Raw genomic sequence first — 26,372 nt, 5'->3', positions numbered from 1 at the left:
AGGGTCTTCCCTGGTGGCTCAGTTGGTAAAGAGTCTGCCCACAGTGTGGGAGACCTAGGTTCAATCCCTGGGTTGAGAAGATCTCCTGGAGAAGGAAATGGCAACCCACTTCAGTATTCTTGCCTGGAGAAGTCCATGGACAGAAGAGCCTGTTGGGCTACTGTCCATGGGGTCACAAAGGGTCAGACACAACTGAGTGACTAACACTTTCACTTCACTTTCTTGGCTCTAACCTAAATAAATCTATTATGAAAATAGATAAAGTAGCAATTTAGTGTATTGATTTCAGCGCAGAATTGATTCACTCCCTTCCATAGGTTAGAGGAAGAGTGCCTTAAGTTGAACACAAAGGTTGTTCTCTCATTTTTTGCTCTTATCTTTAAAAAAAAAGACTCTTGCAAGAGATTCCAGGTGATGTAATAGTAATTGAGGAGGAAGTGAATATTAAGCAGCCACATGTCCAAGATATCAGGCTGAACTCTGTAAAAACCTTTGATGACCCAAATTATTATGCTTCTCATCTTTCTTCTGGCAAGGATACCCAATACCAAAACTTGACGTGAGCTTTCCATTGGAGCATAGAGAAGAGGCATGGGTGAAGGAACTGCAAGATTCCAAAGAAATTAAGCAATTACTTGATTCCAAGTTAGGTAAGTAATTGTTCATTGATACCACACAAGAAAGAAAAGAAAAAAATCAACCTTGATCAGGGTAAAGAGTTTTGGATTCTACTAAGGAACATCTCTTATTTCTATGAATGGTTTAATATAAACTCTTCATTTTCCCTCATGTTCTTTTCCATGTGGGACATGGTGAGATCTGTATTCTGTTTCTTCTCTCAGGTTTTGAGATTGGAATAGAAAATGAAGAAGATACTTCAGAAAAACAGAAAAAACTGGAGAATATGTATCCATTTATTGTTACTTTAGAGGGGAATGCTCTTCATGGCCCCATTTTGCAAAAAGACTATGTACAGCTAGAAAATCAATGGGAAACCCCTCCAGAGGATTTACAGGGAGATTTAACAAAACTTGTAGAGCATCAGAACCCCTCAGCAGGAGAGAAACCTGAGAGCTCCAACTTGGAAGAACCTCTCAACCCAAGACCCCATAAGAAGAAGAGTCCGGGTGACAAACCTCACCGATGTTCTCAGTGTGGGAAATGTTTTGCTCGAAAGTCACAACTTACAGGGCACCAGAGAATTCATTCAGGAGAGGAACCTCATAAGTGCCCTGAATGTGGAAAGAGATTCCTCCGTAGTTCAGACCTTTACAGACACCAACGACTTCACACAGGGGAGAGACCCTATGAATGCACTGTGTGTAAAAAGCGATTCACTCGGCGGTCACACCTTATAGGGCACCAGAGAACCCATTCCGAAGAAGAAACATATAAATGTCTTGAGTGTGGGAAAAGCTTTTGTCATGGATCAAGTCTTAAAAGACATCTGAAAACTCATTCGGGTGAGAAACCTCATAGATGTCATAATTGTGGGAAGAGTTTTAGTAGGCTGACAGCTCTTACTTTGCACCAGAGAACACACACTGAAGAGAGACCTTTTAAATGTAATTATTGTGGGAAAAGCTTTAGACAGAGACCAAGCCTTGTTATTCATTTAAGAATTCATACAGGGGAGAAGCCATACAAGTGTAGTCATTGTTCTAAAAGCTTCAGACAGAGAGCAGGCCTTATTATGCACCAAGTCACTCACTTTAGAGGACTTCTTTAAGGATTGTTAAAGGAAATGAATCCTATAGAGATTGATAACTAACCCCAAAACAAAATCTTAAACATGCAGCAGGCTGTTTGTCTTGGAAGAATTCTTTTGTTTGAGCTTGTAAGAAAAGAAAAGCTTTTTTTTCTACTTTAAAAACCCATCTTCCAAGTTATATGAATTCTAGAGTATCTACCTACTCTTGCAGTTTTCATAGATTTGATTTATTCTGTCTCTGCAACTCATTTTTTATTACATTGACAAATTTTGTGAACCAAGCCAACCGTATCGTAAATGTCAGCATACAAATAATGGCAATCCTTTTCAGGGTAGGGTCAACATAATGGATTATCATATTTATCTGGCATATCTATTACAGTATTACCATAATTATTCTGCTGTCATTATTAAAGGTGATTATATTAGTTTAAAACTTTATATGTGTCCCAGGTGGCAACAAAGGGGACAGTGTATTTTATGAAATAATAAAAATATGTTAGGAACACGTGGATGAAGAGGATTTCGTTTGCCTGCTATGAACTGGGTTCTTTCCATTGAAAATTTTGTTTTTGAAGAAATTAGAATTTTAATCTTTACTTTTGAATTTTGCAAAGTTGACTAATCTGCTTAGTTGGCAGTCTGGGGTGATGCTGCTCAGAGCTGAGTATTGGTTTGATGATTTATTTTGTTCCCAGGATAAGTCAACTCTTTGTGGAAGAACCCATTTGCCAGTTGAAGTCATACAAGTAGACTCTAATTTAATTTACACTGACTGAGGAACCAGTATCCATTGCTTTTCACTCTCCTTTGCTATTCAACTGTGTGTCTCTCAGTGCTTTCAAATTTTATCCATTCTTTAATTCAGTGTCTCCCTAAGTGTGTGTCATAGAACACCTATTTCTGTAAGATAGTTTGCAAATAAGTTTGGGAATCCCTTCCTGCTGTTTCTGCTTTGTAGATTCACAGTGCACTTCAGCCTATGAGGATTCTGAGAGGTCCTCTCATGAAGGTGGAAAAAGTACCTCTTTTGGCTCACTGTTTTGCAATCCTGTTTGACCCCAGAACCCGTTTCCATGTATACCCAATAATAACCCACAGAGCTCTTATTCTGCAATTATTCTTGGAACACACTGCCTTTAACACATGTTTCTATAGCTATCTGTATAGCCTGATTGTTCTCAAGCCTAGCTATTTCCAGTTGCTTCAAGCGTGTTATGAAAGTCTTTACACTTATTTTTTTTTATGTAACATACACACATCATTTAAGGAGGATCAGTAATTCAGATATTTATGCGTTGCTCAGTGATTTGTAACCTCTTTGAATTTTACTTATAATCACACACACATTGCTACTTATATAAATGTTCTCATATACTAGTGGTTATGACTCAAGTTCCTATAGCAAAGGAAGAACTCTCTTTGTCAGTTAAAGCTGTTAATACATGAAAATATTCGTTCAGCCTAGTTCCTTGTTAAAAAATACAAGCAATAGGACATTCAAGTATTTTCCTTTGTGAGGATACCAGTCATCCTTTCCTTAAACTAGAATTAGGGAAAGTATATTTTTTTCTATTCCATTAAAGTTCTTGCAACTGATATTTAATACAAGCATTGTGGGGGTATGTACTATGTGCCTAACTAGTCCTGTTCTAGGCTTAATGGAAACTATTAAAAATTAATTCATAAAGAGTTTATAATATCTTTAGTTAAACAAGAGTTGGGAAACAAATGGCGAGCAGTGCAAGAGAGTTTGTAGTTAAGTGTCAGTTCATACCAAGTACTAGAGCCAGGATGTGTCCTTCATTGTTGTCATCCAGGTCCCAGTATGATGCTGCTATAAGTTTGTGGATAAAATTGAGATCCCAGTAGCAATAAACATGGAATAGGGGAGGAGTCTGAATGTAGAGGTAAATAATACTGAATGTAATGGCTTCTCTTTTCTCTCTTGTGGAATTGCATTCAAACCAGGACAGTGCCTTAGAATGGATGAGCCCAACTGCTCTGTATCTATGCAATATTTTAATAAAGTGAAAACGTATGTGCTCTTCCTGCTTTGATCACATTAACTAATTGTTTGAACTTAGAGATGCTTCCCTGAGCAGTGGCAACAAGCACCACAATGGACTCCTGCCCCGACTTCAGTTGGAATCTTTATTCTCTGCAACCATGGGTTTATGTATCCGTTTTAGCATTTAATGCAATCAATTTTAGCTAGTAGAGTTAGTTGTGGTCATAAAAGGAGCTTTATCATCTACATCATGAACACACATGGCTGGATTTTATAGGGTAGAGAACATCTATTCTTTATCTCTTTGTCATAGTATTCTGTGTATAATAAGCACTAATAAATATTTGTGGCATCGGATCAAGGATTATATGAAGTAGTTCTTAGAAACATGTCATAGTTAGAACATGGTATGGATGTGCCTAATTATACTTCTGAGCATTTCAAATAGGGCAAAACATAGTACCCACCTCGTAAGTACTATGAAGATGAAATATATTTTGTTCAGGCCCTGCACAGTGTACACTTGCAATAAATATCCAGCATATTGTATCTTAAGTATTTGTTGTTTAATGATAAAAGCATTTTAAGGCTATGAATTTTCCTTTAAATATGGCTTTGGTCACATTCCATACATTTTATATATAATGCTTGTATTAGCCAGGATTCTCCAGAGAAATAGGGAGGATGGATAGATGGAAATGTATGCATAAAATTTGTATATGCATAATATATATTTTTATATATAATTAGATTGATTATAGAAATTCACCCATATAGTTACGAAGCTTAAGTCCCATAATCTGCTGTCTGCAAGCAGATGAAAAAGGAAAGCTGGTGGTGTAATCCAGTCCAGGTATGAAGATGTAAGAACCAAGGGAGCCAATGGTTTATCTCTCAGTCCAAAGCCAAAAGCCTGAGAATGGAGATGCAGGGGAGGCAAGGCAAGGGGAGCTGCAGGTGTAGGTCCCTGAGTCTGAAAGCCAGAAAAGCAGGAGCTCCAGTGTTCAAGGGCAGGAAAAGATGGACATTCCAGCTGAAGAGGGAATTTGCCCTTCCTCTGCCTTTTTGTTCTATTCAGCCCCTCAACAGATTGGATGATGCCTACACATATCAATGAAGGTGGAACTCAGTTCACTGAATGAGTGCAAATCTTTTCTGAAAATACTCACAGACATGCCCAGGAATCATGTTGTACCAGCAATCTGGGCATCCTTTAGTTCAGCCAAATTGCACATAAAATTAACCATCACCATGTTATTATTGATGATTTCAAAGTTATCACAGTTTTCATTATAATTTCCCTTTGACCCAAGAACTGTACAGCATTGCCATTTTCCTCTTAATTTTTGGTTTTCCTGCACTGTGATTAGAAAATGAGGTTCACTTTATTTCTACTTTTAAAGTTCATTTAGGTTTTTTTAAAGGCACATTTAATAAAATTTGCAAAGTGTCCTTAGACCCTAGAGAATCCGGATTCTCCTCGTTCTTTTCTAGTCTTCTGTAACAAATATGGAACAGATGAGAAGACAACTCATCTCCTAGTCTTTCCTCAGGATTAATAATCAGTTTACTGAATCCCCTAATTCTGGAATTTTAACTACTGGTATCGAGGAGTGATGTATAAGTTAGTCTCTATCTAGCCTTTTCCAGGTTGCATTGTCAGACAGGACTTCTCAGAGGTCTAGCATGACCTAAGTTCACATTTTTTAAGGATTAACAGGTATTAAAGTATTACATATCCTTCGTCTGAGTGAGTGAAATCCATTACAATCCCCAACATGATACAAAAACAATATTTTATCTCCAAGGAGTACCTGGAAACCTGATTTATATATTAGAGAACCACTTTACATTCAAAAGATATATAACTCCTGAGTCACTGAAGAATTCCCTTAGAAGTTTATTACAAATAAACAATGTTAGTAGTCTGCGTGGATTGTATGCAACAACTTCCTGCTGCACTGAGAGTTTTCTTTCAACATGATGATGATGAGTCTGTCCATGGTCTTCTCTCTCTTGCATACTCCTACTGCTATCGTCACCTTTCAATGTGGCCTTCATTTTGAAGTGCTTAGTACTAAAAGGAGTGTTATCAAACTCAGGTTTGGCTGCTCATCGCTCAAAAAGTCAATATTTGAGAGACAAGTGTTGGTTGGAAAGGAAAAGTTGCTTTCATCAGGAAACCAGCTACCCAGAGTGAGGGTGGATTCATACTCCAAAATCAACTCCAGATTCAGCTTGGACATGAAAACTTTTAAAGGGATAAAGGGGAAACAATCTCGGTTAATCATCAGGGTAGGGGGACTGGATTCTGTCTTTTTTCTGTTGTGTGCGGATCTGCTGATTCATGCTCTTCCTTTGAATGCTATCTTGCCCACATGGTCCATCTGCAAATTTGCGAAGGGGGATACTAGGGGTAGAAAGTCAGTCATTCCTCAACTATTTAATTCTTCATTCTTACTCCTTATAATCCGGGAAGGGACTCACCAAATTAGGGAAGGCATTGTGTACATTCAGTAGAGCATAAGTCAGGAGTTAGGTTAAATGTTACCCAGTGATCTCATTTTTCTAATTAAGTTCTGCGGGGTGACAGAAAAGGGGCAAAAGAGCTGCTTACAAGAAGACTGTGCAGGATGGATAATATTCTGTACTTCACACCACACTTTATAGCCCTTAAACTTCTTGCTTCTTCACACTCCCTTTGAAAATAGCATTGTAAATTATCTATGCTTCAATTAAAAAAAAAGGAAGCATGAAGATGACCACTGGATTAAGCTTACATTTTAGCATATATATGGCCACAAGATGATGAATGCTGATAGAAGGCAATTATTCATTTCTCTGACTCCTACATAAACTGACCCAGAATGGATGCTTCTAGAGACTTCAAAAGCATGAAATAGAGAAACTACACCACCCTTCTTCATGCAACTTCAAGCTTATCCTTCAATTCCAGCTACAGAAGAACTAAATAAGTTAAACTCTTTGTGTCGTGTCTGCAGCATGAATATGACAACTTCAAAGGAGTATACTGCAGTATGAGACTAGATTCCCACTGCAATAAGGTCAAGTTTCAGTGTAAGACAACCAGCATGATGCTGCCAGCTGGAAAATGTAAGTTCAGTGTCCTAAACAACAGGCTAACAAGAAGAGTGATGGCTCCTGGAATACAGTCACTGGTCAATGTGGACAGTAAACATGACGTTGACCACTTGTGTAAGGATAATGTTCAGTGTGAGACAAAAAGCATGCTGAAATAAGGTTACTGAAATAAGGTTAAGATTCAATGTGAAATAACCAACATGACAGTGAAAACTAGGATCAGGTGAAGGTTCAGTGTAATGTAATGAGCATGAAGATGGCTACTGGAATGATTTCTAGGTTCATTGTGGGGCTATGAACAAGAGGGTGACTGCTGGAGAAGTGTAAGATTCAGTGTGTGACAAGCAGGCAAATGTCAGCAATAAGCTGTGACTTCAAATATGATCACGAATGCTGGAATAATCAATCCATCTATAGAGATGGAGATAGAAGTATTAATAGTACTTATAGGATGTTTGAGAAGATTAAATGAGATAGATGAAAAAAGCTGAGCACAGATCTTGGTCCTAGTAAGCTTTAAGTCATCATTTTCTTAGGATCATCACCTCCACCCCCACCAATAGCACCATCACAGTGGTTAGTGCCAGCAAACTGGTGCCTCTTTCAAAATGACTGTTGCCGCCTGTGTTCCTCTATTGGCTGGATTTAACAAGAACCCTTCTTTTAGGAAAGTAGACACACAGTTACATTGTTTTCAGTGGCTAATGACTCCCATCTGTGGACAGAATTTAGGCTCCAGAGAAACAACACAGTCCCTGGGAGGACTGAAGATGGCATTCAAGTTGGGAAGGAGAGGCATGAAGTTTCCAACGGGGTGAGAGTAGGGTAAGGTACATTTTCCCTATCTGTAATTTTTTTTTCCAATTAAGGCCTCTCCCTCCACCTGCAATGCAGGAGACCCCAGTTCGATTCCTGGGTTTGGAAGATCCCCTGGAGAAGGGAAAGGCTACCCACTCCAGTATTCTTGGGCTTCCCTGGTGACTCAGGTGGTAAAGAATCTACTTGTAACGTGGGAGACCTGGGTTCGATCCCTGGGTAGGGAAGATCCCTGGAAACGGGAACGGCTACCCACTCCAGTATTCTGGCCTGGATAGACTAGGACTAATAGTCATGGACTATTCCATGGGGTCGCAAAGAGTCAGATACAACTCAGTGACTTTCACTTTCACTTTCTGTTGTTCACACATACACAAATCCTGACTTTACAAGGATCCTGAGAGAGGCAGACACTCAGCAGCCAACAGTTAAAACGATAAATTGGGTCTGTTGTGTACACAGTACATTTAGACAAGGAAAAAAGCTATGGTCTGAGTGGGAGGCTGCACAGAGTCCTTTGTGCAGTATGAATAGTCCTGCTTCTCTCACTACTCCTTTCCCACCGTGCTTCCAGCTGACATGTCTTACCTGTCTCCTTTAGTGAAGTTGTTGCCCAGACATCAGTCACTGTCATCAGATGGAGAAGAATACAAGCCAGGTTGGACTGGAAGGAAAGCTCCAGCAGAAGCTCACAGCTCTGCTCTTTGGAAATCTAGCAGTTCCCAGGCTAGTCTGTGCCACTTTATACAATAGTACAGCAGAGACAACTAGACCTTCTTCTTTGTCTAGTCAGGGAGTTAGGAAAACCTAACAAGAAATACACTAAAATGCTAACAGTGGGTGTAATTCTAGGTGGATGGATTTTTTGGTGATTTGAAATGTCATTAATACACTTCCGAAATCTCTAGACCTTTCACATAAGCACATATTTCATCTATAGTTAGACAAGTGGTTTCAAAAAGAATAAAAATTGAACACATCCAGCCTTTTTGTATGTTCTGCTTTTTCAAGTACTAGCAAAATTGCATTCTACATAGATAATCCATAGAGTTGAAGTCAATGGCTTTGCCCCAAATTGGCAAAAATCTTCACCTGATCTTCAACTAATTAATCACTGCCTGGAAAAGAAGTAACTTTTATATAGAAAGAGAAAGAGTAGAGACCTTTCTGGCACTGCCAGGTAACAGGCACCCTCTGGCCTGCACAGAGTTCACACCCGAAGTGACTCACAGGTGCAGATGTGAAGCCATGTCAGCCTCTACATGAGGTATCTGAGTGGACCAGAGCAGAATGTTGCTCCCAGCAAGGAACAGCCTGGAGTCCTGGGCTGCCTCTTGCTTCACAGCAGGACTAAAGACATGTGATTTCCAAAGAGAAGCCCATGTAATCTCTGAGGAAATTTGCTGTTCTGGGAAAGAAAAACAATGAAAGGAAATGACAAATAAGTCCAGAAAGCTTGGAAGGAAGTGGGGAGAGGGATGAGGGATGGGAAGACAATCAGGGAGGAAGAAATGCTAAAACAAGCCCCAGAATGTTCTGCTCCAAAATAAGCATATGGTGTACTAATCCCTTGAGCATCTCCTGTGTGCTGAGCACTTTACAAAGATAATCACACTTGATCCTCAGGACATCAGTGATGGCAAAGTATGGTTCCCATCTTGTGGCTGAGGAAACTCAGGCTTGAAGATTAGATTTAGTGAGAGTGAGCCAAAGGTCCTTCTATTACCAAAACTTGGGGGGTCTGGCTGCTCGCTGCTCAAAAACCAATAAAAAGGACAGGTGGGTAGAAAGGGAAGTTTGCTTTACTTTGGATGCTATCAATGGGAGGTGGGAGGTGGGGAGATAGGCGAGTGGGGGAGGTGGGAGTGGGGGGAGGGTGGATATCTGTCTGTCCAAAGGCCGACTTTCCCCCACTGACAACCACTGGGCAAGAGCTTTTATAGATGGAGAGAGGGAGCTACATGCAGAAACAGCACAGTCAGCTCTGATGATCATCTTGAAATTGGCCGTGCAGTGGTCTGACCAGCATCATCTTGATTGTTTTAAGTATAATTAATCTTTAGTTCCATGCTTCCCAGGTGACTCTAGTGGTAAAGAACCCACCTGACAATGCAGGAGATGTAAAAGATGCTGGTTCGATCCCTGGGTGGGGAAGATCCCCTGGAGAAGGGAATGAGTTCTCACTCCAGTATTCTTGCCTGGAGAATCCCATGGACAGAGGAGCCTGGTGGGCTACAGTCCATAGTGTCACAAAGAGTTGGACACGACTGAAATGACTTAGCACACAATCTTCAGTTCCCGGGTCGATTTGTTCCCATTTCCTTGAGGCCAGTTCTCAGACCTGTGGCAGCTTGTTATGAACCCATGGAGGAGGGTGCGGCAAACCACTCCAGTATTCTTGCCTGGAGAATCCCATGGACAGAGGAGCCTGGCGGGCTACAGTCCATAGTGTCGCAAAGAGTCAGACATGACTGAAGGGACTTTGCACGCACATGCTGTGGCTACAGTATGGTCATCATGTAGTTAATTTCTTCCACCTCCTGGGAGTTCCAGTAGCTACAAGACAGTTCACAGGATATGGCTCAGAATATTATCTATAGCCCTTGAGAAGGAACTAAAGATCCTTGACTTTGCTTACTGACAAACTGCTATTGCTCTGTCCTGTTTGACTGTTTTTCTTTGCTTCTGTATTTTCTCACCTCTCTGATTAAACTTATTCTTTGGCTAAAGTTGTTTCACAGACAAAAGGCAGGTGGAATACATGGGGAGAAGGACCATAGGGTACTGCTCTGTTTCATTTCCGACTCAGATAATGGAGACTCATGGATGGACATGGTTTGTGATCTCAACAATGTCTGCAAAGCAAGAATGGACAACAGTGTATCAGAGGTAAAGATGTAGAGTAATACTGATGTATATATTACTTTGATTGTTGGTCTGTGCCTTCAGGACTCCAACCACATGCCTACCACACCATTGCAGGGGGAGACTTGCAGAGCACGGTCCCCACTCCCCACTAGGTGCATGGCTCCCATCTTCCCCCTTTTCTATGGATAGCACTGCTTTTAAATAACATTTAGGCAGGTCTCTGGTGATCCAGTGGTTAAGACTTTGCCTTCCAATGCAGGAGATGTGGATTCGATCCCCAGTCAGAGAGCTAAGATTTCACATGCCTTGCAGCCAAAAATCCCAAACATAAAACAGAAGCAATATTGTAACAAATTCAAAAAAGTCTTTAAAAATTAAAAAAAGACTATGGTCCACATCAAAAAATTCTTTTTTTGTTAATCGATTAATTTAATTGGATTTTAAATTTAATTTTAATTGCTTTACAATATGGTGGTTTTTGCATACATCGACAGAATCAGTCACATGTACAGATGTGTACCCCCATCCTGAACCCCCTTCCCTCCTCCCTTCCCATCCCATCCCTCTGGGCCATCCCACAGCACTGGCTTGGAGTGCCCGGCTTCATGCAGTGAACTTGCACTGGTCATCCATTTTACATATGGTAATATACATTTTTCAATGCTATGCTCTCAAAGCATCTCACCCTTGCCTTCTTCCATAGTCCAAAAGTCTGTTCTTTACATCTGTGTCCCTCTCGAAGCTGCCCTGCATATGGGATCATCGTTACCGTCTTTCTAAATTCCAATTATGCATCAATATATTGTATTAGTGTTTCTCTCTCTGACTTCTCTCTTTATAATAGGCTCCAGTTTGATCCACCTCATTAGAACTGACTCAAATGCATTCTTTTTTTATAGCTGAGTAATATTCCGTTGTGTATATGGACCAAAATTTTCTTATCCATTCATCTGCCAATGGACATCTAAATTGCTCCCATGTCCGAGCTATTGTAAACAGTGCTGCAATGAACATTGGGGAACATGTGTCTCTTTCAATTCTGGTTTCCTTGGTGTGTATGCCCAGCAGTGGGATTGCTGGGTCATATGGCAGTCCTATTTCCAGTTTTTAAAGGAATCTCCACACTGTTCTCCATAGTGGCTGTACCAGTTTGCATTCCCACCAACAGTGTAAGAGGGTTACACTTTCTCCACACCCTCTCCAGCATTTATTGTTTGTAAATTTTTTGATGGCAGCCATTCTGACCAGTGTGATATGGTACCTCAGTGTGGTTTTGATTTGCATTTCTCTGATAATGAGTGAGGTAGAGCATCTTTTTTCATGTGTTTATTAGCCATCTGTATGTCTTCTTTGGAGAAATGTCTGTTTAGTTCTTTGGCCCACTTTTTGATTGGGACGTTCGTTTTTCTGGTATTGAGCTGCATGAGCTGCTTGTATATTTTGGAGATTAATTCTTTGTCAGTTGTTTCATTTGCTATTATTTTCTCCCATTCTGAAGGTTGCCTTTTCATCTTTCTTATAGTTTCCTTCATTGTGCAAAAGCTTTTAAGTTTGATTAGATCCCATTGGTTTATTTTTGTTTTTATTTCCATTACTCTGGGAGGTGGACCATAGAGGATTATGCTGTGATTTATGTCAGAAAGTGTCCTGCCTATGTTTTCCTCTAAGAGTTTTATAGTTTCTGGTCTTACATTTAGATATTTAATCCATTTTGAGTTTATTTATTTATTTAATTTTTTTTTTAAAGTTAGTGCTTTTTTATTGTCGTAAAAAGCACACAATATATGAAACCATCCTCTTAACAAAACTTTTTTCTTTGTTTTTTAATTTATTTATTTTTAAAATGTCTTTATTTTTTAATTGAAAGATAATTGCTTTATAGAATTTTGTTTTCTGTCATACCTCAACATGAATCAGCCATAGGTATATATATACGCCCTCCGTTTTGAACCTCCCTCCCATCTCCCTCCCCATCCCACCCCTCTAGGTTTATACAGAGTCCCTGTTTCAGTTTCCTGAGCCATACAGCAAATTCCCATTGGGTATCTATTTTACATATGGTAATGTAAGTTTCCACGTTACTCTCTCCATACACATCACCTTCTCCTCTCCTCTCCCCATGTCCATAAGTCTATTACACATGTATCCCATTGTTCATTGCAGCACTATTTGCAATAGCCAGAACATAGAAGCAATGTAGATGTCCATCGACAGATGAATAGATAAAGAAGTTGTGGTACATATACACAGTGGAATATTACTCAGCCATAAAAAGGAACACATTTGAGTCAGTTCTGATAAGGTGGATGAACCTAGAACCTATTATACAGGGTGAAGTGATTCAGAAAGAGAAAGATAAATATTGTATTCTAACACACATATATGGAATCTAGAAAAATGGTTCTGAAGAATTTATTTACGGGGCTGCAGTGGAAAAACAGACATAGAGAATAGACTTATGGACGTGGGGGGAGGGGAGGAGAGGGTGAGATGAATGGAAAGAGTAACATGGAAACTTACCTTACCATGTGTAAAATAGATAGTCAACGGGAATTTGCTGTATGGCTCAGGAAACTCAAACAGGGGCTCTGTATCAACCTAGAGGGATGGAATGGGGACGGAGATGGGAGGGAGGTTCAAAATGGATGAGATATATGTATACCTATGGCTGATTCATGTTGAGGTTTGACAGAAAACAACAAAATTTTTAAAAAATGCATTTTAGTCAGTTCTAATGAGGTGGATGAACCTAGAGCCTATTATACAGAGTGAAGTAAGTCAGTAAGAGAAATATAAATATCATATACTAATGCATATATGCAGAATATAGAAAAATGATACTTAAGAATTTATTTGCAGGGCAGCAATGGAGAAACAGACATTTTGAGTTTATTTTTGTGTATGGTGTTAGAAAGTGTTTTAGTTTCATTCTTTTACACTTGATTGACCAGTTCTCCCAGTATCACTTATTAAAGAGATTATCTTTCTCCATTGTATATTTTTGCCTCCTTTGTCAAAGATAAGGTGTCCATAGATATGTGGATTTATCTCTGTGCTTTCTATTTTGTTCCATTGATCTATATTTCTGACTTTGTCCCAGTACCATACTGTCTTGATGACTGTGGCTTTCTGGCATAGTCTGAAGTGAGGAAGGTTGATTTATCCAGTTCCATTCTTCTTTCTCAAGATTGCTTTGGTTATTCGAGGTTTTATCTGTTACCATACAAATTGTGAAATTATTTGTTCCAGTTCTGTAAAAAATACCATTGGTAGCTTGATAGGGATTGTGTTGAATCTATAGATTCCTTTGGGGGTACTCATTTTCACTATATGGATTATTCCAATCCACAAACATAGTATGTTTGTCCATCTATTTGTGTCATCTTTGATTTTTTCACCAGTGTTTTATAATTTTCTATATATAGGTCTTTTGTTTCTTTACGTAAATTTATTCCTAAGTATTTTATTCTTTTTGTTGCACTGGTGAATGGGATTATTTCCTTAATTTCTCTTTCTGTTTTTTCCTTTGCTAGTGTATAGGAATGCAAGGAATTTCTGTGTATTAATTTTATATCCTGCAACTTTACTATATTCATTGATTAGCTCCAGTAATTTTCTGATGGTGTCTTTAGAGTTTTCAATGTAGAGGATCATGTCATCTGCAAGCGGTGAGAGTTTTACTTCTTCTTTTCCAATCTGGATTCCTTTTATTTCTTTTTTTAAATTTTATTTTATTTTTAAACTTTACAATATTGTATTAGTTTTGCCAAATATCGAAATGAATCCGCCACAGGTATACCTGTGTTCCCCATCCTGAACCCTCCTCCCTCCTCCCTCCCCATACCCTCCCTCTGGGTTGTCCCAGTGCACCAGCCCCAAGCATCCAGTATCGTGCATCGAACCTGGACTGGCGACTCGTTTCATACATGATATTATACATGTTTCAATGCCAGTCTCCCAAATCTCCTTTTATTTCTTTTTCTTCTCTGATTGCTGTGGCTAGGACTTCTAAAACTATGTTGAATAGTAGTGGTGAGAGTGGGTACCCTTGTCTTATTCCTGATTTTAGAGGAAATGCTTTCAATCTTTCACCATTGAGGATAATGTTTGCTGTGGGTTTGTCATATATGGCTTTTATTATGTTGAGTTATGTTCCTTCTATGCCTGCTTTCTGGAGAGTTTTTATCATAAATGGGTGTTAAATTTTGTCAAAGGCTTTCTTGGCAACTATTGAGATAATCATATGGTTTTCTCTTTCAATTTGTTAATATGGTGTATCACATTGATTGATTTGTAAATATTGAAGAACACTTGCATTCCTGGGATAAAACCCGCTTGGTCATGATGTATGATCTTTTTATTATGTTGTTGGATTCTGTTTGCTAGAATTTTGTTGAGAATTTTTGCATCTATGTTCATCAGTGATATTGTCCTGTGGTTTTATTTTCTGTGGCATCTTTGTCTGGTTTTGGTATTAGGGTGATGGTGGCCTCATAGAATGAGTTTGGCAGTTTACCTTCCTCTGCAATTTTCTGGAAGAGTTTGAGTAGGATAGGTGTTAGCGCTTCTCTAAATTTTTGATAGAATTCACCTGTGAAGCTGTCTGTTCCTGGGCTTTTGTTTGTTGAAGATTTTTTATTACAGTTCTGATTTCTGTGCTCGTGATGGGTCTGTTAAGATTTTCTATTTCTTCCTGATTCAGTTTTTAAAGGTTATACTTTCCTAAGAATTCCATTTTTTCCAAGTTGTCCATTTTACTGGCATATAATTGTTAATGGTAGTCTCTTATGATCTTTTGTATTTCTCTGTTGTCTGTTGTGATTTCTCCATTTTCATTTCTAATTTTATTGATTTGATTCTTCTCCCTTTTTTTCTTGATGAGTCTGACTGTTTGTCTATTTTATCTATCTTCTTAAATAACCAGCTTTTAGTTTTGTTGATTTTTGCTATAGTCTCCTTCATTTCTTTTTCATTTATTTCTGCTCTTATTTATGATTTCTTTCCGTTTACTAGCTTTGGGGTCTTTCTTTTCTTCTTTTTCTAGTTGCTTTACATGTAAAGTTAGGTTGTTTATTCGATGTTTCTCTTCATTCTTGAGGTAGGTGTGTATTGCTATGAACCTCCCTCTTAGCACTGCTTTTACTGAATCCCATAGGTTTTGGATTGTTGAGTTTTCATTTTCATTTGTTTCTGTGTATATTTTGATTTCCTTTTTGATTTCTTCTGTGATCTGTTGGTTATTCTGAAGTGTGTTGTTTAGCCTCCATATGTTTGTATTTTTAATAGTTTTTTTTCCCCTGTAATTGACATCTAATCTTACTGCACTGTGATCAGAAAAGATGCTTGAAATGATTTCAATTTTTTAAAATTTACCAAAGCTAGATTTGTGGCCCAATATGTAATCTATCCTGGAGAATGTTCCGTGTGCACTTGAGAAAAAGGTGAAATCCATTGTTTTGGGGTTAAGTGCCCTGTAGATATCAATTAGGTCTAACTGGTCCATTGAATCATTTAAAGCTAATGTTTCCTGGCTAATTTTCTGTTTGGTTGATCTATCCATAGGTGTGAGGGGGGTATTAAAATCTCTTACTGTTATTGTGTTACTGTTAATTTCCCCTTTCATACTTATTACCATTTGTCTTACATGTTGAGGTACTCCTATGTTGGCTGCATATGTGTTTATAATTGTTATATCTAATTCTTGGATTGATCCCTTGATCATTATGTTATGTCCCTCTTTGTCTCTTATCATGGTCTTTATTTCAAAGTCTGTGTTATCTGATATGAGTATTGCTACTCCTGCTTTCTTTTGGTCTCCATTTGCATGAAATATCCTTTTCCAGCTCCTCACTTTCAGCATGTATGTGTCCCTAGGTTTGAGGTGGGTCTCTTGTAGACAGCATATATAGGGGTCTTGTTTTTGTATCCTTTCGGCCAGTCTTTGTCTTTTGGTTGGTGCATTTAACCATTTACATTTAAGGTAATTATTGAAAAATATGATCCAATTACCATTTACTTTGTTGTTTTGGGTTCGATCTTGTAAACCTTTTCTGTGTTTCCTGTCTAGAGAAGATCCTTTAGCATTTGTTGAAGAGCTGGTTTGTTGGTACTAAATTCTCAGGTTTTGCTTGTCTGTAAAGCCTTTGATGAAAAAGCAATAATACACAGAAGAACTGTACAAAAAAGATCTTCATGACCGAGATAATCATGATGGTGTGATCACTCACCTAGAGCCAGACATCCTGGAATGTGAAGTCAAGTGGGCCTTAGAAAGCATCACTACAAACAAAGCTAGTGGAGGTGATGGAATTCCAGTTGAGCTATTTCAAATCCTGAAAGATGATGCTGTGAAAGTGCTGGCACTCAATATGCCAGCAAATTTGGAAAACTCAGCAGTGGCCACAGGACTGGAAAAGGTCAGTTTTCATTCCAATCCCAAAGAAAGGCAATGCCAAAGAATGCTCAAACTACCACACAATTGCACTCATCTCACATGCTAGTAAAGTAATGCTCAAAATTCTCCAAGCCAGGTTTCAGCAATACGTGAACCGTGAACTTCCAGATGTTCAAGCTGGTTTTAGAAAAGGCAGAGGAACCAGAGATCAAATTGCCAACATCCACTGGATCATGGAAAAAGCAAGAGAGTTCCAGAAAAACATCTATTTCTGCTTTATTGACTATGCCAAAGCCTTTTACTGTGTGGATCACAATAAACTGTGGAAAAATTCTGAAAGAGATGAGAATACCAGAGCACCTAACCTGCCTCTTGAGAAATCTGTATGGAGGTCAGGAAGCAACAGTTAGAACTGGACATGGAACAACAGACTGGTTCCAAATAGGAAAAGGAGTACGTCAGGGCTATACATTGTCACCATGCTTATTTAACTTCTATGCAGAGTACATCATGAGAAATATTGGGCTGGATGAAGCACAAGCTGGAAACAAGATTGCTGGCAGAAATATCAATAACTTCAGATATGCAGATGACACCACCCTTATGGCAGAAAGTGAAGAGGAACTAAAGAGCTTCTTGATGAAAGTGAAAGTGGAGAGTGAAAAAGTTGGCTTAAAGCTCAACATTCAGAAAATGAAGATCATGGCATCTGGTCCCATCACTTCATGGGAAATAGATGGAGAAACAGTGGAAACAGTGTCAGACTTTATTTTTGGGGCTCCAAAATCACTGCAGATGATGACTGCAGCAATGAAATAAAGACACTTACTCCTTGGAAGGAAGGTTATGACCAACCTAGATAGCATATTAAAAAGCAGAGACATTACTTTGCCAACAAAGTTCCATCTAGTTAAGGCTATGGGTTTTCCAGTAGTCATGTATGGATGTGAGAGTTGGACTGTAAAGAAAGCTGAGCACTGAAGAATTGATGCTTTTGAACTGTGGTGTTGGAGAAGACTCTTGAGAGTCCCTTGAATTGTAAGAAGATCCAACCAGTCCGTCCTAAAGGAAATCAGTCCTGAATGTTTATTGGAAGGATAGATGTTGAAGCTGAGACTCCAATCCTTTGGCCACCTGATGTGAAGAGCTGACTCGTTTGAAAAGACCCTGAAGCTGGGAAAGATTGAAGGTGAGAGAAGAAGGGGATGACAGAGGATGAGATGGTTGGATGGCATCACGAAGTCAATGGACATGAGTTTGAGTAAACTCCGGGAGTTGGTGATGGACAGGGAAGCCTGACGTGCTGCAGTCCATGGGGTCACAAAGAGTCAGACATGACTGAGCAACTGAACTGAACTGAAAGCTTTTGATTTATCCTTCATATCTGAACGAGACCCTTGCTGGGTAGAGTAATCTTGGTTGTAGGTTTTTCTCCTTCATCGCTTTATGTCCTGCTGTTCCCTTCTGGCCTGAAGTGTTTCTATTGAAAGATCAACTATTATACTTATAGGGATTCCCTCATGTGTTATTTTTTGCTTTTACCTTGCTGCTTTTAATATTTGCTCTTTGTGTTTGATCTTTGTTAGTGTGATTAATATGTGATGTGTCTTGTGGTGTTTTGCCTTGGGTTTCTCCTGTTTGGGACTCTCTGGGTTTCTGGACTTGGGTGGCTATTTCCTTCACCATTTTAGGAAAGTTTTCAACTATTATCTCCTCAAGTATTTTCTCATGCCCTTTCTTTTTTTCTTCTTCTTCTGGGACACCTATGATTCAAAAATTGGGGTATTTAACGTTGTCCCAGAGGCCTCTGAGGTTGTCTTCATTTTTTTTCATTCCTTTTTCTTTTTTCCTCTCTTTTTCATTTCTTTCCACCATTCTATTTCCACCTCACTTACCCTCTCTTCTGCCTCAGTTATTCTACTGTTGGTTCCCTACAGAGTGTTATTAATCTCAGTTATTGCATTGTTCATTATTGAATGGCTCTTCTTTATTTTTTCTAGGTCCTTGTTAAACATTTATTGCATTGTCTCAATCCTTGTCTCTAGTCTATCTGTAACTCCATTTTGTTTTCAAGATTTTGGACAATCTGTACTATCATTATTCTGAATTCTTTTTCAGGTAGATTCCATATCTCCTCCTCGTTTGTTTGGTTTGGTGGGTTTTTATCATGTTATTTCACTTGCTGAATATTTCTCTGCCTTTTCATTTTGTTTAGATTGCTGTGTTTGGGGTGCCCTTTTTGCAGGCTGGAAGTTCGTGGTCCCTCTTAATTGTGGAGTCTGCTCCCTGTGGGTAGGGTTGGACCAGTGGCTTTTCAAGGTTTCCTGGTTGGGGGAACTTCTGTCTGTGTTCTGGTGAGTGGAGTTGGATCTCTTCTCTCTGGAATGCAATGAAGTGTCCAGTAGTGAGTTTGGGGGTATCTATGGGTTTGATATGTATTGGGCAGGGCATCGATTAATGTTCAGGGTCGCGTTCCTGTTCTGCTGGAGAATTAACCTGGTGTGTCTTGCACTGGAACTTGTTGGCTCTTGAGTGGGGCTTGGTTGCAGTGTAGGTATGGAGACTTTTGGGTGAGCTCTTGTTTATTAATGTTCCCTGGAGTCAGTTCTCTGATGTTCTAAAGTTCTGGAGTTGGGCCTCCTGCCTCTGGGTTTTGGTCCTCCTCTTACAGTAGCCTCCAGACTTCTCTATCCATACAGCACAGAAGATAAAACCCCTAGGTTAATGGTGAAACAACTCTCCACAGCCAGGAATACCCAGAGAGATTCACAGAGTTATATAGAGAAGAGAAGAGGGAGGAGGGAGATAGAAGTGATCATGAGGAGAAAAGGGAGAATCAAAAGTGGAGAGAGCAATCAAGCCAGTAATCATATCCCTAAGTGAAAATGGATACTGAAGATTAGATTCTTTTTTTTTTTAACTTTACATTATTGTATTAGTTTTGCCAAATATCGAAATGAATCCGCCACAGGTATACCTGTGTTCCCCATCATGAACCCTCCTCCCTCCTCCCTCCCCATACCCTCCCTCTGGGTCGTCCCAGTGCACCAGCCCCAAGCATCCAGTATCGTGCATCGAACCTGGACTGGCAACTCGTTTCATACATGATATTTTACATGTTTCAATGCCATTCTCCCAAATCTCCCCACCCTCTCCCTCTCCCACAGAGTCCATAAGACTGATCTATACATCAGTGTCTCTTTTGCTGTCTCGTACACAGGGTTATTGTTACCCTCTTTCTAAATTCCATATATATGCGTTAGTATACTGTATTGGTGTTTTTCTTTCTGGCTTACTTCACTCTGTATAATAGGTTCCAGTTTCATCCATCTCATTAGAACTGATTCAAATGTATTCTTTTTAATGGCTGAGTAATACTCCATTGTATATATGTACCACAGCTTTCTTATCCATTCATCTGCTGATGGGCATCTAGATAAGATTAGATTCTTAAAGGTACAAAATTGATAACAAATATCAAAAAGCAAAGGTTAAAAACCTAGAAGTTAGACTCTCAAAAACACAATATAAAAAATACAAAACAAAATCAATCACAAAAATTGAAAAATATATATGGAATTGATTTTAAAAAATAGGTTTTTTTTTAAAAAGAAGGGAGACATACAGATGGCTAACAAACACATGAAAAGATGCTCAACATCACTCATTATCAGAGAAATTCAAATCAAAACCACTATGAGGTACCATTTCACACCAGTCAAAATGGCTGCGATCCAAAAGTCTACAAATAATAAACGATGGAGAGGGTGTGGAGAAAAGGGAACCCTCTTACACTGTTGGTGGGAATGCAAACTAGTACAGCCACTGTGGACAACAGTGTGGAGATTCCTTAAAAAACTGGAAATAGAACTGCCTTATGATCCAGCAATCCCACTGCTGGGCATACACACTGAGGAAACCAGAAGGGCAAGAGACATGTGTACCCCAATGCTCATTGCAGCACTGTTTATAATAGCCAGGACATGGAAGCAACCTAGATGTCCATCAGCAGATGAATGGATAAGAAAGCAGTGGTACATATACACAATGGAGTATTACTCAGCCATTAAAAAGAATACATTTGAATCAGTTCTAATGAGGTGGATGAAACTGGAGCCTATTATACAGAGTGAAGTAAGCCAGAAAGAAAAACACCAATACAGTATACTAACACATATATATGGAATTTAGAAAGAGGGTAACAATAACCCTGTGTACGAGACAGCAAAAGAGACACTGATGTATAGAACAGTCTTATGGACTCTGTGGGAGAGGGAGAGGGTGGGAAGATTTGGGAGAATGGCATTGAAACATGTAAAATATCATGTATGAAACGAGATGCCAGTCCAGGTTCGATGCACGATACTGGATGCTTGGGGCTAGTGCACTGGGATGACCCAGAGGGATGGTATGGGGAGGGAGGAGGGAGGAGGGTTCAAGATGGGGAACACATGTATACCTGTTGTTGATTCATTTTGATATTTGGCAAAACTAATACAATTATGTAAAGTTTAAAAATAAAATAAAATTAAAAAAAAAGAAAGTTAAAAGAGAAATAACCAAAATTTTTAAAAATCAAAAAATGATCATAGTAAAAATATATCTAGGCATTTCTCTGGACCTTTTGTGGGCAGTGTGGGGTCAGTTCAGTGTCAGTTCAGTTCAGTTCAGTTGCTCAGTCATGTCCGACTCTTTGCGACCCCATGAATCGCAGTACGCCAGGCCTCCCTGTCCATCACCAACTCCTGGAGTTCACTCAGACTCATGTCCATCGAGTCAGTGCTGCCATCCAGCCATCTCATCCTCTGTCGTCCCCTTCTCCTCCTGACCCCAATCCCTCCCAGCATCAGAGTCTTTTCCAATGAGTCAACTCTTCACATGAGGTGGCCAAAGTACTGGAGTTTCAGCTTTAGCATCATTCCTTCCAAAGAAATCCCAGGGCTGATCTCCTTCAGAATGGACTGGTTGGATCTCCTTGCAGTCCAAGGGACTCTCAAGAGTCTTCTCCAACACCACAGTTCAAAAGCATCAATTCTTCGGCGCTCAGCCTTCTTCACAGTCCAACTCTCACATCCATACATGACCACAGAAAAAACCATAGCCTTGACTAGATGAACCTTTGTTGGCAAAGTAATGTCTCTGCTTTTGAATACGCTATCTAGGTTGGTCATAACTTTCCTTCCAAGGAGTAAGCGTCTTTTAATATCATGGCTGCAGTGACCATCTGCAGTGATTTTGGAGCCCCCAAAAATAAAGTCTAAGCCTGTTTGCACTGTTTCCCCATCTATTTCCCATGAAGTGATGGGACCAGATGCCATGATCTTGGTTTTCTGAATGTTGAGCTTTAAGCCAACTTTTTCACTCTCCACTTTCACTTTCATCAAGAGGCTTTTTAGTTCCTCTTCACTTTCTGCCATCTAAGAGTGGTGTCATCTGCATATCTGAGGTTATTGATATTTCTCCCGGCAATCTTGATTCCAGCTTGTGCTTCTTCCAGTCAGTGCTTCTCATGATGTACTCTGCATATAAGTTAAATAAGCAGGGTGACAATATACAGCCTTGACGTACTCCTTTTCCTATTTGGAACCAGTCAGATAACCCCTTATTCTGGCTTGTATATCTGGCATATATATCTTATATATATTCTGGCTCATCTCTGGCTTGAGACCTTGTTTTCAAGGTGTATAGGTGTCTCTCGAGTGCACAGTCTCAACATTAACTGCAGGGTTTTAATCTGTTGCACCTGTCACTTCCATAGTAGTTCCCCCTTCTTTGTTTATTTTGGCTTCCTCTGTTTGCAAGTCTCTTCCATGTCTAATTTCTGCCCTGATACAAGGGGGCGAAGGTGGCCACTTATTTAGGCTCACTTGTTTAGTTGTGTTGTGGGGAGGGAAGGGCACTGCAAACAAATACCACTGGCATGTGTGGGGAGTGCTTGCAGTTGGATGGACCACACTGGGTTTGCCACAGCCCAAGGCGGCGTGTCCTTCCTGGGTCCACCCTGCTCAGGCTCCAGGGTGCTCTGCAAGGGCATTGTCCCAAGTGGGCCCTGTGTTTTGTGCACTTCCCAGGTCTAAGCCGCTCAGGTTCTAGGGTGTTCTGCAGGAGCACAGACCCAGATGGGCTGTGGGTTTGTGCCTTTCCCAGGTCTGAGCAACTCAGGTAACTGGGCGCTTGGTGAGTGCACTGTCCCAGGTGGGCCATGCATCTTGTGCACTGCACCGGTCCTGGCCACTTGGTTTTCTAGGTGCACTGTGACAGCCTCAGGTGTGCTACGTATCTCCTCTGGGGAGCTGATCTCAGGCCGTGACACTCCTGGCAGATGTGAACTGTCCAGTATCCCAGGAGGACATGATTAGCAACTGGGAGCCTGCTCACAGTTTGATAGAAGATGCAGTTTCTGGGGCCAAGATTGCAGCAGCCCCTTGCCTTCCGGCTCTGGCTGTGACACAGCTGCCTCTCTGGCACTGGGGAGGGAGGGCCCTAAATGGCAGCTGGCTTGCTCTCATTTGGTATTCGCTCAATCCTTTGTTCTGTGAGCACACCAGGGGTCATCGTGTGGCATTAGAGCCTTTCACAGGAAAGGTTTATTTCTTTGTTTTCATCTCTCTAGCAATCCCACGGTTTAGGTTGCTATCTCACATTGGCTTCCTCAGATTGTCCTCAGGGCATTCAGGCCCGGTCCTTACGGTAAGGACCGATGATGCAGCCTGTACCTCCCAGTCCAGCCCCCACCTGCTGCTGGTGGAAGAGAGTGTCTGTGCCGCTTCTCCATCTCTGCTTGTAGTTGTGGTTAGGCGCATATTCTGTAGGGCATCCCCCCCGTCCTGTTATGTTGCCCGCTGAGATCCCAAAACTCCCCACAGACACACCTATGAAAGGGTTTTCTACAGTGTGGAAACTTCTCCTTCACGACTCCCTTTCCAGGACGGGTCTCTGTCCCTAAATCTTTTGTCTGTTTTCATCTTATATATTTTGTCCTACCTCCTTTTGAATAGATTGGGCTGCTTTTCTGGGTGCCTGGTGTCCTCTGCCAGTGTTCAGAAATTATTTTGTGGAAGTTGCTCAACATTCAAATGATCTTTTGATGAATTTGGGGGTGAGAAAGTGGTCTCCCTATCCTTTTCCTCCACCATCTTGGGACCACCCCCCTTCTCTTTCTCATCTTGCCCATATCAAAACTGTCTGTGCTGGATGGCTCTTCCTGTACCTGAAGGTCATGGACACACAACACCCACAAGGCTTTGTGATGTCCTTCAAGAATTCCACATGCAGATGGCGCTGCCCCACTAAGTTTTCCAGTTATATAAGTATGTACAGTCTCACATTGAGATATACTCCCCCTACTTTCTTCCTGTACCCCAAGACCTCTCTTCTCTTTCTTACCTTGCTCTTCTGAAGACAGAGTGTGCAGGAGGAACTGTCCCTGTGACTGAAGGCCTTGGCAACACAATACCCACAGGCTTTTCTGATTTAGTTCAACAAATCCACTAGCAGATGGTGCTGCTCCACTACATTTCCTGAATTCTACCTGGCTCTACAGCCTCACATTGACATTTACTCTCCCACTCCCTTCCTGTGCCCCGAGACCTGTCTTTTCTTTCTTCTCTTGCCCTTATCAAACGTGACTGTGCAGGAGTGACTCTCCCTGTCGCTGAAAGCCTTGTTGACACAACACCTCCATGGCTCTCAGATGTAGTTCAAGGAATACACCATCAGAAGGCACTGATTCACTAGCTCTTCGAGTTCTACTTGGCTCCACAGTCTCACAGTGATATCTACTCCCACTCCCTTCCTGTGCCTCAAGACCTCTCTTCTCTTTCTTCTTTTGTCCATATCAAAATTGTGCGAGGGTGACTGTCTCTGTCTGAAGACCTTAGCAACACAATACTCCAAGGGACTTCTGATGTAATTCAAGGAATCCACCGGCAGATGGCTCTTCTCCACTAGCATAGAAATCGGAAGCACAGAATCAGTTAATAGGTTCCTTTTTTTATTTATGTATTTATTTGACTGTGATGGGTCATCCTTGCTTCAGTGGGCTTTTATCTAGTTGCGGCGATCCAGGGCTTCTCTTGGTTCAATTTTATGAGCTTCTCATTGCTGTGACTTGTTTCCTAGCACAGGCCCTAGTGATGGCTTCAATAGTTGTGGCGCCCTGGCTTAGTTCCCCCTTGGCATGTGGGGTCTTCCTGTACCAGAAATTGAACCTCTGTCCCCTGCACTGGCAGGTGGAGCCTTAACCACTGGGACCCCAAGGGAAGACCTGGAAGGTGAAGTCTTAACTACTGGACCACTGTGGAAGTTCCCCCAGGTCATAGATTTAGATGCAGACATATGACGGGAGCTTGGTCCAAGAAACAAAGCATGAACAGGGTGCAACTGACCAAAATCGTGAAGAAATGCCTGAGCTGGAAATCAAGCAAACTGGCTGCTAACCTTGAATCTCCCACCCCTAGTTCTGTGGCTTTTGTACATCATTGTGAGTCTTTAAATTTTATTTTTAAACTTTACATAATTGTATTAGTTTTGCCTTAAACTCACTTAAAATACAGTTCACTTATGTTAACCTCTCGGTCCTCAAGCTACCAGGGCATAGTGCTTCTCAAACTTTAATGTGCATGGAATCACCAGGCATATTATGAAAGTGCAAGTCCTGGTTCAATAGGCCTGTGATGGAGGCCTCAGAGTCAGAAATTCCCAGGTGATGCTAATGCTGCTGGTCCCTAGACCACACTTTGAGTAGCAAGCAAGCATATACTACAGAAGTGGCTTAAGGGCTCTCACTGCTGGTGTGGATGGAAGGTCAGAGGCAGAACTTTAGTCACCACGCCCTTGCAGCTTCAGCCAGTGCCTTGCCTTTTGAGGTCCTGAGACTGTGGAGCTCGTCTGATCAGCTCTGAATCAAGCTGATCAGTAACAAAGATTTATCCTGGAGGATAGACTGCTTCCACGTGGTCAATGTTCCCCTTGGTCAGTGTTCATTGATTGATGTAAAATGAGTGGCCAACACATCCCCAGGGCTTTCTGATGTACTTCATGAGATCCACCAGCAGATGGTAGGTTATTGAGTTACACTAGGCTCTACGGCCTCACATTGACATCCGCTCCTCCCACTCCTATGCTGTGCCCCAAGACCTCACTTCTCTTTCTCCTCTTGCCCTTATCAAAACTGACTCTTCTCAGGTGACTGTTCCTGTTGTTGAGGCCTTAGGAACACATCTCCCCTGGACCTTTCTGATGCAGTTCAAGGAATCCACAAGTAGAAGATGCTGCTCAAATATATTTTCGAGTTATACAAGATTCTATAGCCTCACGTTGACATCCACCACCACCCCCACTCCCTTCCTGTGCCCCCAAAGCTATCTTCTCTTTCTTCTCTTGACCTTATCAAAACTGGCTGTGCAGCAGTGACTGTGTCTGTGGTGAAGCCTTTGGCAACACAACACCCCAAGGGCTTTCTGATATAG

At 40.7% G+C, this 26,372-nt stretch overlaps 1 protein-coding gene across 5 annotated transcripts in view; it reads left to right on the top strand.

Annotated features, from left to right (window-relative positions):
- Positions 1 to 26,372, top strand: part of ZNF449 (zinc finger protein 449) — an 84,166-nt gene that overhangs the window by 9,698 nt on the left and 48,096 nt on the right. For 2 of the 5 annotated variants that reach the window (XM_061408408.1, XM_061408407.1), the window contains exons 4-6: positions 537 to 650; positions 843 to 1,463; positions 10,371 to 10,529. The exons of 1 other annotated variant lie outside the window; for it this stretch is intronic. In XM_061408408.1, the coding sequence (XP_061264392.1) occupies positions 537 to 650; positions 843 to 1,463; positions 10,371 to 10,420 (785 nt within the window). In that variant the 3' untranslated portion in view covers positions 10,421 to 10,529. Of the gene's footprint in view, positions 1 to 536; positions 651 to 842; positions 4,278 to 10,370; positions 10,530 to 26,372 lie in introns of those variants that run through there. 2 more of the 5 variants (XM_061408405.1, XM_061408406.1) reach the window with 1 other exon arrangement.

Source organism: Bos javanicus, chromosome X (assembly GCF_032452875.1).
Source record: "Bos javanicus breed banteng chromosome X, ARS-OSU_banteng_1.0, whole genome shotgun sequence".
NCBI classification, from domain to species: domain Eukaryota; kingdom Metazoa; phylum Chordata; class Mammalia; order Artiodactyla; family Bovidae; genus Bos; species Bos javanicus.
Note: the sequence above shows the minus strand (reverse complement) of the source record. Positions and strands in the feature narration are given on the sequence as shown.